Below are 13,045 nucleotides of genomic sequence, written 5' to 3'. Positions count from 1 at the left end.
GCTATTAATCTGCTATCACATGTCATCTGAAGGGACTTGGCCTCAGTGGAGTAATCTACTGGGTAAGACACACACACACACATACACAGAGACAATAGTGCTAGGGAGTCTCCTGTAAGTCACACAATCGGTTAATTGTAATTTCTTGCTACTGTAATTATTCAACTGTGTGGTGATAATTACTAGATCATAGAATGGGAGCAGAATCTATCAGGATACTATAATTATTTTACACATGTTGTAGCTGCAGTATTAGTCCTGTATAATGTTAGACAAACAACCTTTTACTTTTTTTTTTTTTTTTTTAGCCAAGCTGGCAGTCTGTCTGTTAGTTGGTCATTTATTCATTCAGTCCTCCACTTAGCTCCAGACTGAAATATCTCCACCACTAGTACATGTATTGCCTTGAAATTATGTACAGACATTCATGGCCCCCAGATGATGTACGCTGATGACTTTGGTGATCCTCTGACTTTTCCTTAAGAGCCACCATGAGGTTGATATTTGGGGGTTTTACTGAAATGTCTCTACAAGTTATGGATAGATTGCCATTTTGGTGCAGACATTTGTGATGTTCAGAGGATGATGATTTTGGTGATTCTGTTTTTTTTCCTTTTCTTTAGCTCCCCCATGAAGTGTACATTTGTGGTGGTGAAGTGTGGTGGTTTTGGGTGAAATTTCTCAGCAACTATAAGATGGGTTGATGTGGAATCTGGTACAGACATTCATGTCCCACTCAGGATGATTCATAATCACTTATGTAATCCCTTAATATTCCATCTAGCACCATCATCAGGTAAAAATTAAATACCAACACCTTGGTTTATGCAAAACTAATGACATCCCCATTGGCCTCAGCTGTTCTTTGTGTTTACTGTTAACATGTTAAACTAAAATGGTGACCCTGTTAAACATTAGCTATAAACACCAGTATGTTAGCATTAAGATGGCATGGCCGCATAGACTCTTGTTACCATACATTTCAGCCATTTCTTCCAGTCTGTCCTTTTTATCCCCTTGTATCCTCATCTCACCTTACCTCTTTCTTCCTCTCTCTTCCTCTCACTTTCTCCTCTTCTCTCTTTTCCTTTCCTTTCCTCTCCTTTCTGTAACAGCTGTGGTTGCCTACAGCATTTAGCTAATGCATCTCTCGCCTGTCATGCAGAGGTACATTAATGTGCTCATCAAGCAGGACACAGTACATACAACATGCATGCAAAGCCTACACACAGTATATACTTGTACTATCACACTTACAGTGTCACTTTCTACTGCACCCTTAGTGTGGGGCAGATATGAAAATTAATTGGGCCTCCAGAGGTTCCTAAAAATGGAGTGCCGGTTTGTAGTCATGAGGAGTCCATGTGTGCATGTACATTAATGCTTGTGTTTGTGTGTGATACAGAAGAAAGTGGTAGGCTTTGGTAGGCTCTCTGATACAATCGGTAGTGACAGATATATGGCTAATTAGTGCAGCCTTGGCTCGGCTGTCCTCACCTCTCACAAGCCTGTTGTGAAATTGGATTAATTTACCTCGCCTTAATGCAGTGCATCAACTGCAGAATTGAACCAATAGAAAGTTTCTTTAATGAGCACAGATTTGTTGCTACTTTAGAGAGAAGCCTGTTTAAAATATGGTGTATCATACACAGTGTTCAGATACTTTACCGATGCTGAAAACTGTACAGTATGCTCTCTCACACACGCCTGCACAGTATGGCGAGCATATTGACTTCTTCAAGATGGGGTTGCTAGTAGTCCAATTAGCTTGGCTCTTCTTCATAGCGTGCTAAGGTTCTTACAAAGACAATCTTTCTTAAGGAACTCCTTAAGAGCAGCTCAGTCCTTAAAACAAGCAGCAGACAACCTCTCCTAAGCTTTTTCTGACTCCATCTGTTTCCATCTTATGCTGATAGTTTACTAAGTCCATCCAGAAGCTCTTCTGTTGAAAATCATCTCAACTGTCCATGCTCTGCCCCTAAATCCCCTGTTGATACTCATAATCTCTGCTGTCTATATTCTGAAACCCGCTCAAGCACATGGTCACAAGTTTATTGATATAATTGGCTCCTATCCTATCCTATTTTTGTTATCTGCTAATACCAGGCTACAGCAACTGACAAGTATAGTGTTGCAAGGTGCAAGCTCCAGTATGTGAACTTAACTGATGTAGCATGAAGAAACAGAGATAGTCAGACTGAAGATCAAGGAGTGGTTACAATATTTTCTTTTAGTCCTCATCATAATGTTTTTGTAAAATTAATATAACTTATGTTTAGGTGAGCGACTCTCTCTCTTCTCCGTTATTCCACATATTTTTTATTTTCCCCAGTCTGTTTTGCATCTTCATTTTATCTATGTATTCTTTTTAGCATGACTACTCTGTGCCAACAGCACCCCTGCGAAGTACAAAAACACCCGCCTGTGAGAGCCGCTGCGTGGGACTTTCTTGTGATGCTGTGAGGAAATCACTGAGTGAGGGAGTGAGGGATAGAGATAGACTAACAATGAAAGAGAATGAGTATGTGCGTGTATATTTCTCAATCTACTACTGCTGTTTTTCTGTCCAAAATATTTTAAATAAATCTCAAATGAAATATGATGTACATTTTATACAGAAAAAGGTTTGAAAATAACTGAAAAATATGTAGAATTACAGTGTGAAAGCTGTCAGTTAAAGGTAATTATTAAACATTGAAAAAATAATGTTCTTCATCAGAAATGTGTTGGTGTGGTTTGATCAGATTTGATTTGACATTGGTGCCTCTGTGGCAACATCAGCAAACAACCTCCAAAAACTGTCACCAGATTCTGACTCAAATTAAGTCTGATTGGTGCACAGAAGTAAATGCAAGAAAAAAACTGCAGATCCCAATGCAGATAGACAGACAGAAGAAGAGCATTGAACTCGAAGTGTCACTTGTGGTATCCTATTAAATCTTTTACATATTTTGTTATTTGGTCCAGCACCTGCTTTGTTACTCATCTACCACAAACTTTTTAGCACAGATGTAAATTACATTGCCTTTTTCTAACTGAGATCAATCTGCTTCAAACCAGCAAGTGGAGGCCTCACTAAACACAAATAACTCAAACTGTTAAAACAAACAATATAAATTGATGTAAGATCCCAATAAGCAGAGTAAGAAAGAAAAAAAATATTACAGGGTCTTTAAAAACAACATGCTGTGTTGCTTTAGGTTGAGTTGTGATTGACTCATCATACTGCTGCAATGCAACACACACAAAAATAAGATGGGCAAGTGCCAAGACTGTAAAAACTCAAATGAAAGTCACAATGTGATGCTTTGACTTGTGGTCAGTCATGTGTTTCAAATACGCTTAGTTAAACTGTTTCCACTAACATCGAATTTCTTTGTTTAAACTGCTGGAACATGTAATAGTCCATTGTAAGCCACAAATTGGGTTTGATAGACACCAAATTCATTACAGTAAACATTATTGCATCCTGACTAACCAGCAGATGTTTTTTCTGGGTTCAGGATAGAAGAGATGCCTTATGGTTTTGAGGAGGATATTATAATCATATGAAAGGACAAAATAAACAATCCCAGAATAAAATGAAAAAATCTATCATATCATGATGCAAATGCTTAGTAACTCTGCTAAAGTAACAAGAACCAGCAACTTCTATATTGACCGCTTTCATACTTGTTACTCAGAACTAGGCGTGCTGACTTCAGATACTACTGAGGTCTATTTTTACTTTATACAAGCAGAGAGTTACTCAACAGTGCTTGTCGAATTACAGCTCTGTACATTGTGCTACATGCTGGAGTCACTAGATTACAGAGATGTCCACTCATGGCACTGACACACACACACATACACACACACACACACACACACACACACACACACACACACACACACACACACACACACACACACACACACATTGACCCAGAGAGATCGCTGAGTATGTGCTTTTTTTTCTTTCTTTTTTTTGGTCCCGAGCCATCTGTCAAAGATTTTGGGGGAATGGTGATGATGATGGGGTCTCTAGACAGAGATGACAGCAGTTCAGGACTATTCAGTTTAGCATGTCACCGGAGGATGACACACAAACATGCACACACACACATCAAAAAGACATTTATGCATGGACAGACATACTGGATACGCACACAGACATACTTAACACAAAAAGCACAGGAGCAACACACTCTGAGCTACAGTATCAAGTTTTACTAGAAAACAGAACTGCAGTGCTACATGATTGTCATCGTCTATTTTAACTGTACCTAACCAAACCTAATTCTGCAACTTTAAAGTCCATTTGTCATCACTGCCTCAATATGATGAGCACATTGTATGCTATCACTTAAATAGTCATGTATTTCAGTGTTCTGTTTTCAGTTCCTCTAAAAGTCCCAGTCCTCCATTATACTGTAACCATTCACACTATTTGAATTTGCACCAGGCACTACTTTATGCTGACAGTAAAAGAGGTTTTTTAAAAATATATATTTCGGTGAACTGACCCTTTAATTGCTACATAAACTAACATAACTTATTGAATCAATTGCCTGTGCAGAAAGTTACACATGCTGCATTTTAGTCAAACATGGTTTAAAAACTGAAAGGCATTTTATCTGAACAAACAAGTTTATAGACATCTCTGTATTCAAATATGCAATATATCTTAATCTTATGACATCAGAGTGTCTGCATATTTGAGGAAACATTTCTCTCTTCCACAATTTTTATTGTAGCTACATAACTTTGACCATGTATATTGGCTTTCTGCCTTTTTATATTAGCAGTCCAATCTCTCAACTTTTTTCTCTTCAGGAAAAAAAATATCATGTTTTAAAAATGCCCCCCATGTATAGTCCTACATTTTAGGCTGATACCATAATTTTTGTCACAAGTATTTGTTTTATGACATGTTTTACATTACAGTGTATTTGACCACACACCTTACTGCTGAAAGAAACCATTTGATCAAAATATATTTGACAGAGGTGCTTTTTAGTTTCTGCTCTATAGTACCAATATTGTCTCTTTGATGATATGAGCCAAATAATCAGTTTGGGGAAGTTTGTTTATTTTTGTCATAACTGCACAACTGTAGAACTACAACAACATGAAAAAGCCAGAGGCCAGCTTGCACAGATGAGGAATCGTCTTCATGCCAGCCATCCATCCAGCCAAGTGCTCTGAAGTACAGACCAAGAAGTTCTGCATGCATGTTTTATTGCAAGCTGCAACAGCAGCACAGACAGGGGCACTTAAAGCGGAATTTCAAATGATAACATGAGAGACAGAAAGAAGAGGCTCACAGAGTTCAGCGGGTGGTGGTGTGTGTGTAATGCCCCTGTATGTGTCTATGTGTCTGCATGCATTTTCAAGTGTGTTCGTATTTGTGTGAAACTGTGTGTGAGTCTTCACCTGCTGGTATGAGAAGGCTGATCTGAAAGCATGTCAACTCTGTCTGTGTGAGTGTGTGTGTGTTTTTCTGTATATGAGGCAGTGGAATTGCTTTAGCCAAAATTAGCATAGAGGTAATTGGGCCATGAAAACAGAAAATGTGCAGTGATGATTTTTAGCTGAATAAAATAAACTGTGTGTAAGTCAAGCAGGGCTGCAGCTGGGCGATGTTACGCTGTCGTCTTGTGTAAATATAATAACAGTGTGTGACAGTAAGTTTACATCACTGTGCACGCAATGCCATCACATCCCTCTCTCATGAGCACCCCACATGTCATGCCCACATGTCTCCGTGGTAACCTAAATGGACATATGCTGACCATATGCTTTGATTTAGTTGTGCCGTTTGTGTGTATATCTTCTTCTTCTTGCTGTCATACACAAACATAACCACAACAGAACGATACACGATATAGGAGAAAGAAAGACAAAAATAGGACATTCCCCCAACTCTATTCTGCTTGTTTAAAATGCAATTTAAAATAATCTCAGTTCAACCCCAGCCTTCCCTGAGTCTCTCCACTACTTCCCTCACCCTCTTTATTTTGACCTGAAGGCTTCGCACTGAAGATGGAAGTGTCAGTCTGGTATCTTGGTCTTGGATTTCCCTTTGTACACAAATGTTAATGTAATATTTTAATAAATCAAATGAGCACGTTCAGACTCATCAGAGGATGAGCCATTTTCACTTGGATACTCCTGTGTGTGTATCAAGCATTAAAGAAAGTGGCCCATGCATTTCAATTAAAGCTGCTCACCCAGTGCACACACAGATTAGTGTTTTCCTGTGGCTCTGATTGGCTGACTGCCCACACGAATGAATGGTCTCTTTTAAGAGTAGACTTAGCCTACTGGTTCTGATTATAAAAACTGGGAGAGATATTCTTGAATTTGTGTGATCTCAGGAAGTTTTCATAGTCTTTTATGGATTTATACTTGACGCAAGAGGTGAATAGTCCTGCTGTAGATACCTATGGTGCATGTTTTGTTTGTTGTATTTGCTAGATGAGTGTTACAGAAGAGGAGAAGATAATTGAGCTGTTTTTCAACTTGCTTCATGTTGTATTCACTCTGAATAATCTCTACCGGCATCAGAAGCTCATCGGGCAAAAACCAAGAGGCAACTACTGTACCACAACTTAAAGCTGAAGCCAATGTAGAAATATCTTAAAGTGCAATGCCACCAACAGCCGCTAGATGCTGGCTCCAAAAAAGTAAATGCTTGCTCTAATAGACTCCCACTCAAAAAGTGTCAAATTCTCTCTACAAAGTCAATCATTATTTTACATTTTTTTTAAAGATCATCATGGTCTCAATAAGTAAGTTCAGGCCCTCTAATATGTGTAATGGTGTTCATTTTAGAAATTATTGCTCTGTTAATAAGATTTGAAGACTTAGTAGTACTACTAAAGTAGTTTCGATTTCTACTTTGTGAATGTTGATTGACAGCTGTGATTGACAGTTGGCTCACTGGCTCTGGGACGCACACTGAGTCAGACTATTGTCGGAATATTTCTGTAAGATTAATGTCACTTCATAATGATACCTGCCCTGTTGGCACAATTTAGCTAAAGGGTTAGCTGCAATCCAAGGTAGCAGGGCTACCATAATGTAAACCTATTGGGGCCACTGGTGGAGCATTATTAGGCCTTTAGTTTGTTTTACACACATATAAATATATTTTGGTTAATCTCTTCTACTGCCATCTTTATATATATTGTGGACCAATAAAAATAAAGATAAGGGAGGCCATGTCCATCCCTCTCCTCTCCTCTCCTCTCCTCTCCTCTCCTCTCCTCTCCTCTCCTCTCCTCTCAGGCTTGTAAGTGTCTGGGTGGAAATCAAAGTGCATTAAACATTAAATATGCTGTCAAGAGGCAGAAGTCTCTCCATGCTGATGATGATGGGGAAAGTAGGGCAGTGAGGGACAAAGTATAGATGGAGAGGAGGAGGAGGAGAATGGACACAGATATGCAAAGACAGAGGGACATTGAAGAAGGCGTGAAGAAAGACACAAGAGCACATAAATCCTCTCACATTTCGGATTCTGAAAACATCTGAATTGATGTTCATGGTATAAGGTGTGTGTGTGTCAGTGGTTAGGTGTGAGACAGACAAGATGTGCCTGGACAGAGTGCATCCTAACCTACCTTGTGTGGTTGAAATCAGATCCCTCAACCACCAACAGAAACACAAAGAACAGATCAAGGCTGCTGGCCAGTAGCACAATATGAAGTTGGTAAATATGTCTCTCCTTCTTTCACAGTAGGACAGTTTCTGTGTGTGTTTGCAAGTGAGAGACAGAATAAAATCCATTTACCTTCAGACCGCTGAGGCTCACACACTGTACTGTTAGCTCTCTGTCTCTCTAGCCTTCTCTAATCTCATTTTGTCCATAAGAAACACTATCAACTACATAATGTGTGCTTCAGAGTCTGCTAGCTGTACCTTAAAATAGCAAGTAAAAAGGTATTACCAATGAGAAAGACAAAGTGAGAGAGAGAGAAAGAGAGATTGACTGATGAAAGGTTGAAGCAGGCATCCCTCTCTCTCATTTTACTATGCAGACCAGCGAGATAGACCAGTACCCTGCTACCACAGGCCCTAGTCTCAAATTCAGTGTCAAATTTACTTTAATGGCATACCAGGAATAAACTAGCGTTGCCAGAGCAGTCCAATATTTGCTTCAGACCAACATTTTAAAATCCCTTCCACCTTATGTGTGTGGTCAGTGCCTCAGCACCTTGTCACCCTACAGTGAATGTAGTAGTTTTATACCCAAGTAATTAATCATAGCCTAATTTACGCAGCAGAATATAATAATATAATAACAATAAATAAGTCCAAATACTCAAATCAAGGGGTGCTATAGCTTTCTGTTATTCTGACGTTGGGGCATTCTGCAGTAGTCCTAGTTGATTAATATCATTGTTAGCCTTGTAGTCACACCAGAAATGAGGAAATGTGTGCCAAAATGTGCATTTAAAAAAAATATTGTGTAACATATTTTGAGCATCTGACATGAAACTACGTGTTTAGCTCCTCTTTAATCAGTTCAATTGTATTAGTCTTAGTTTTAAATGTTTGCAGGCATTTTCTCCCAGATTATTGATATTTCCACACTTTTTGCCAATTAAATGGTAAATAACAGCTGTCAGAAATTTAGGAGGTTGATGTGACTATCTGTATGGTATTATTTATTCACAGCATTAGCTTGGCTCAGAATAAACAATGGAAGCAGGTGGAAAAATCTCCATCAAAGGTGGCTTCCAAAATGCCAAAACTGTCATAAATACATACTGTATCTTCCCTGTGGTTTAATGAGCAGATAGCTTCTTGGAACTGACCAACATTAGCTGATTCCAGTGACTGCAGCATCTGTCCTGTCCTCGTGAAGTTGTTTACTAATGTCTGTGCAGTCAGTATTGGCTGTTTGGTCAAATTAATTGTAAAAACTGTCTAGTGGTTAAATTTGCTTTGCTAATGTGAGGCCAAAATATGCTTCGGGTTTCGTCTGAATATCTAACCGTCTTTTTGGAACTGTTTGGAGGATGCAAATGAAACAAATGTACATGTATTATATTAGTATTATTCGGAGCAGTTACATTTTTAGCTCTTGACCAACATCTTTGCAGTTTTGTGCTGGGCAGGTTGTGTACACATTAGTTTAACAGTCTTTGCTGTTGCTGATGGAAACAGGGCTGATGAGAGCAGTAAGACTGACACATACAGTGAATGTATGAATAAAATTAAAACAATGAGCTAAAAGAGGCTAAAAAAAACTGCACAGAGCTACCAGACCTGGTTGATATTTCTCTGTGGGCACTGTTGTCTATTTCAACTCATGTTTTTGTCCACCATTATTGTATGTCTTTGCACAATATTTTTTAAAACCCAACACGCAATTAGAATATATTTTTACTTATTGTTTATTGTAAAATTGTATTCATATTGTTTATGATGATCCACCACAATACCAACACCTACTGGATAAAAAACCTGGTTCTGGTTCATGTATGCTTTTTGAACATGGTTGCCATTTTACTCTATCTATTAATATGAAACAGGGCAAATCAAGAAAAAAGAAAATGCATGATCACACTTAGTGCTATTTCTTCAAATCCATCTTCGTGAGACAGGTCATTTAGGCATTTTCTGTCAGTGGTTAATATGACCATGAGCTCTAAGATGTCTGGGCTCAGCTACTTATGCTTTCAGTTTTGTTTAGTGTTATGCTTTAGGGTGGTATTTATATCTGTGTTTGTGTAATTCAAGACAAAAAAAAGTCAATTCAATATTCATCAGAAATATTCAAGCAGGAAATAGTGGAACAACAGAGTAGAGTGCATTAAAGATTAAGTCATCAAACAAGCTGAAAATATATATCGTGGACTTTTTGACAGAGCACAGATAAAGAGGAAGTCCAGTGATTTATGACTGAACTGGTGTAAATCTTTAAAAACGAGTTACAAAAGGGTAAGTGAGCAGCTGGGCACAGTGGTTTTTAACAAGCACTACTCTGAACTGGAGTTCATGGTGCATTTAAGGACATTTTTTTAGCTGCGGATTAACACACATTTGGTACACTGGTGAGTATTTTGGGCAACAGGATGATGTATGTGGCCTGTTGACAAGTTGTTGTTTTTTATATCAGTTTTTGGCTTGTTTTGGGGTTTTCCATGAAACTTGGTGGCACTAAAAAAAATGTATTTAATATAAGGCAGTGTTTTCTTATGATCCCCTTTCATAGGTTTAATGTCTATAAATTGTGCAGTATGTTGTTTTATTGTAATACATCTCATAGCCTTGAAAGAGTAAAACTAAAGCATTTCCCAACATGAAACAGATATTAGAGAAAAGTCTGAAAAATAGACCAAATTTTGTGTATCAAGTCTTGTTTTTAATTATATAGACAATATCACAATTTTGACTCAGTGGGCTTTACAACATCCTCCATCATTTAATTCAAACAAGGAAAAATGCCACTCAAAAAAACCTGGAAAAACTGTACATATCAGAATCTAGTTAAAGGTGGTCTGGGCCCACCATGGTCTAGAGTAAAGTGCTCATTTAAAAATGCAGACAGCAAAGAGCCTTAATTGATTGCATGAGTTCACTTTGACATTTGTGGTTTTGAGATTCACAGATGTCTGACAGTGCTCCGTCGAGGAAATACTAGCGATACTTATTTTGTAGCTACTGTATTTCTTGACTGGCTTCACTGTAGAAGCACAATCCAGTCAACAAATCAATATTTCAGCATTTTCTGAGCACAACAGGTGTTAGGTTTGGCTTTGCTTGCAGGTTTAAGGAGTTTAGTTTAGTGTGTGTGATCCTATCTAAGCTACTGTACAGCAGAAATTTCAAATGTCTGTCCCTTTCTGTTGGATAAAATATGCAGCCACTGAGCAACAAGCGGAGGCAAACAATCTTTCTCACACAATTAAATTCCAAGAGGACACTATAGGCTTGGTTATCACAGCCTCAGTCGTCCAGACTGCAAACAAGTGTAAACAGAGGCAATACAGTTTTATGTAATAAAGACATGGTCCGCCTCGCTGACACATATGCTTTGGTGTGTGTGTATGCCTGGTTGGGGGTTGGGGGGTGATGATCTAAAGAGGGAGTTCATGAGCCTACAGTCGCTTTAGGCCCCAAAATGCTCTTTGATTGTCCCAGATTATGATAACCTACAGCAGTGATGGATCCCACCGCACAGAACTGAAATAAAACCACTGAATGGACGTCCAACATCAAAAGCCATACTGAAGAGACTGCAGAGGACATAAATTATATGTAGCTGCTGTACGGAGCGCGCCGTTACTCTTCCATTGATGCCAATCAGGTTTTTTTTTTTCTTGGTTTTTTTTCATGTGATCCGTCCACAGCCTTGTGCACTGCAATTACAGAGATTGGCTCCCTGGATATCTAGTCACGATCAGTTCATATTCACCCTGCAACATGGACATCTGGATTCATTATTGATGCTGTGTTGGTGCCGCTGCATGTGGAAAGGGTGGGTTTGGCGCACGGGGAGTCGCCTGTGAAAACCCCAACACACACACACACACACACACACACACACACACACACACACACACAAACACGCATGCACATATATAGGCTACACACACACACACACACACACACACACACACAAACCTCAAAACCCTTACAGCTTTCATATACTCGACTCTGAACTTCATGTACACCCTTGAATGAACAAGGCAGCCTTTTGTGGCCCCGAAAACGCCGCCGAACATGCTTCAGGTGTGCGCTACCCGCAGTAACGAGACTGCGATGCTGAGCCAATGCAGCGGCAACACACGCCCCTCCGCTCCGAACACACACCGACCCCCCCTCACCCACCCCTTCCCCATCATCACCACCTCGTCGACGGACACACAGATCCGAGTCTAGACCGCCAGCAGTCAACACACCCTGTGCTGTGAAATTGCTTCACGGCGGTACTTGGATGGTCAGATGTGGAAAAGCAACCGTGTGACACATTTCTTTTTTTTTGGGGGGGGGGGGGGGGGGGGGGGGAAATGTTGAGAGCGCGTCCGCGTCTACGGCGTGCGTGCGTGCAGGGTAAAAATAATTTGGAGGTGGGCGCCCTTCGAATCATGAGCGCACACATGTAAGATATGAATGAATAAAATCACATTTTGCTCAGGTGTACATCATAAGGTGATTTTTTTTCAGGGGATATGAGGGGTAGGTGAGGTGGGTATACACTTGTGGTGGTCTACTTACGCACTGCCTCCTTTTTAGGGTCTAGGGCACTAGCAGTCTGCTGTATCTGGCCTATTTTGTTCTGGAGGACCCAGACCCGCTGGTTGGTGTTAATGATGTCGTTTTCCAGCTCCTGAAATAAGGAGCAGGCGTGCCGGGCCAGGTCGGACAGCTGTCGCAAGGTCCGGGACAGAACCACATTACTGATGGCACACAGGTCCTCGAAAAGCAGACCTTCATCGTTGGGGATCTGGTGCCTGCAAAGAAGCTGCGGCTCCACAATCCTTTTGGCGAACGGCATTTTGCACGCCAGAAATAAGAGTTGTAAGCCAAGAGTAAATTCCCACTGCTTAGAAAAAGGGGAAAGAGGGAAACAGACAACATCCAAATATATAAATCCACGAGAAACCCGATAAGGTTCAGGCCGACCGCGCGTTATCCCCGGGCGTCAATCCAAAGTTCCCAGATTCTCCTTGAGATCCTCCATCCTGCTGCTGGTTTCTGGGGATCACTCACACTCCCTCTCACACACGCACACACATGCACACACATGCAGGACACAGCTAAGCCCAGGTCAGTGGTGTGAGGATGCGTGTTGAGTCTACGATCATGGGTTGCCTCCGTGCAGGGTCAAATCAGCATGAACCAAGAGGAAGCACCGCTCAATATTTTCACAATAAGAACCACGGTCACACAGGCTATAATTCAAACCAATGTAGTAAGAACAACATACAATGGAAACACACCCACACAAAAAAACATATAGGATATATGTTGAACCCAAATCATTTTTCACATAAACCAGTTTGTATCCAGTACCCAGCCTGCACACCTTAAGCTCTTATTGTTTTAGGTG

General features: G+C 40.1%; 1 protein-coding gene across 1 annotated transcript in view; it reads right to left on the bottom strand.

The window, feature by feature from the left end:
- nhsb (Nance-Horan syndrome b (congenital cataracts and dental anomalies)) overlaps positions 1–12,490 on the bottom strand; it is a 50,865-nt gene extending 38,375 nt beyond the window's left edge. The window contains exon 1 of the mRNA XM_062432052.1: positions 12,211–12,490. Within this exon, the coding sequence (XP_062288036.1) occupies positions 12,211–12,490 (280 nt within the window). The remainder of the gene's footprint in view (positions 1–12,210) is intronic.
- Positions 12,491–13,045: the final 555 nt, after the last annotated feature.

The sequence above is a fragment of the Scomber scombrus genome, chromosome 1, assembly GCF_963691925.1.
Source record: "Scomber scombrus chromosome 1, fScoSco1.1, whole genome shotgun sequence".
In the NCBI taxonomy this organism is placed as follows: domain Eukaryota; kingdom Metazoa; phylum Chordata; class Actinopteri; order Scombriformes; family Scombridae; genus Scomber; species Scomber scombrus.
The sequence above is the reverse complement of the archived record's forward strand: the minus strand, read 5'-3'. Positions and strand labels throughout refer to the sequence as shown.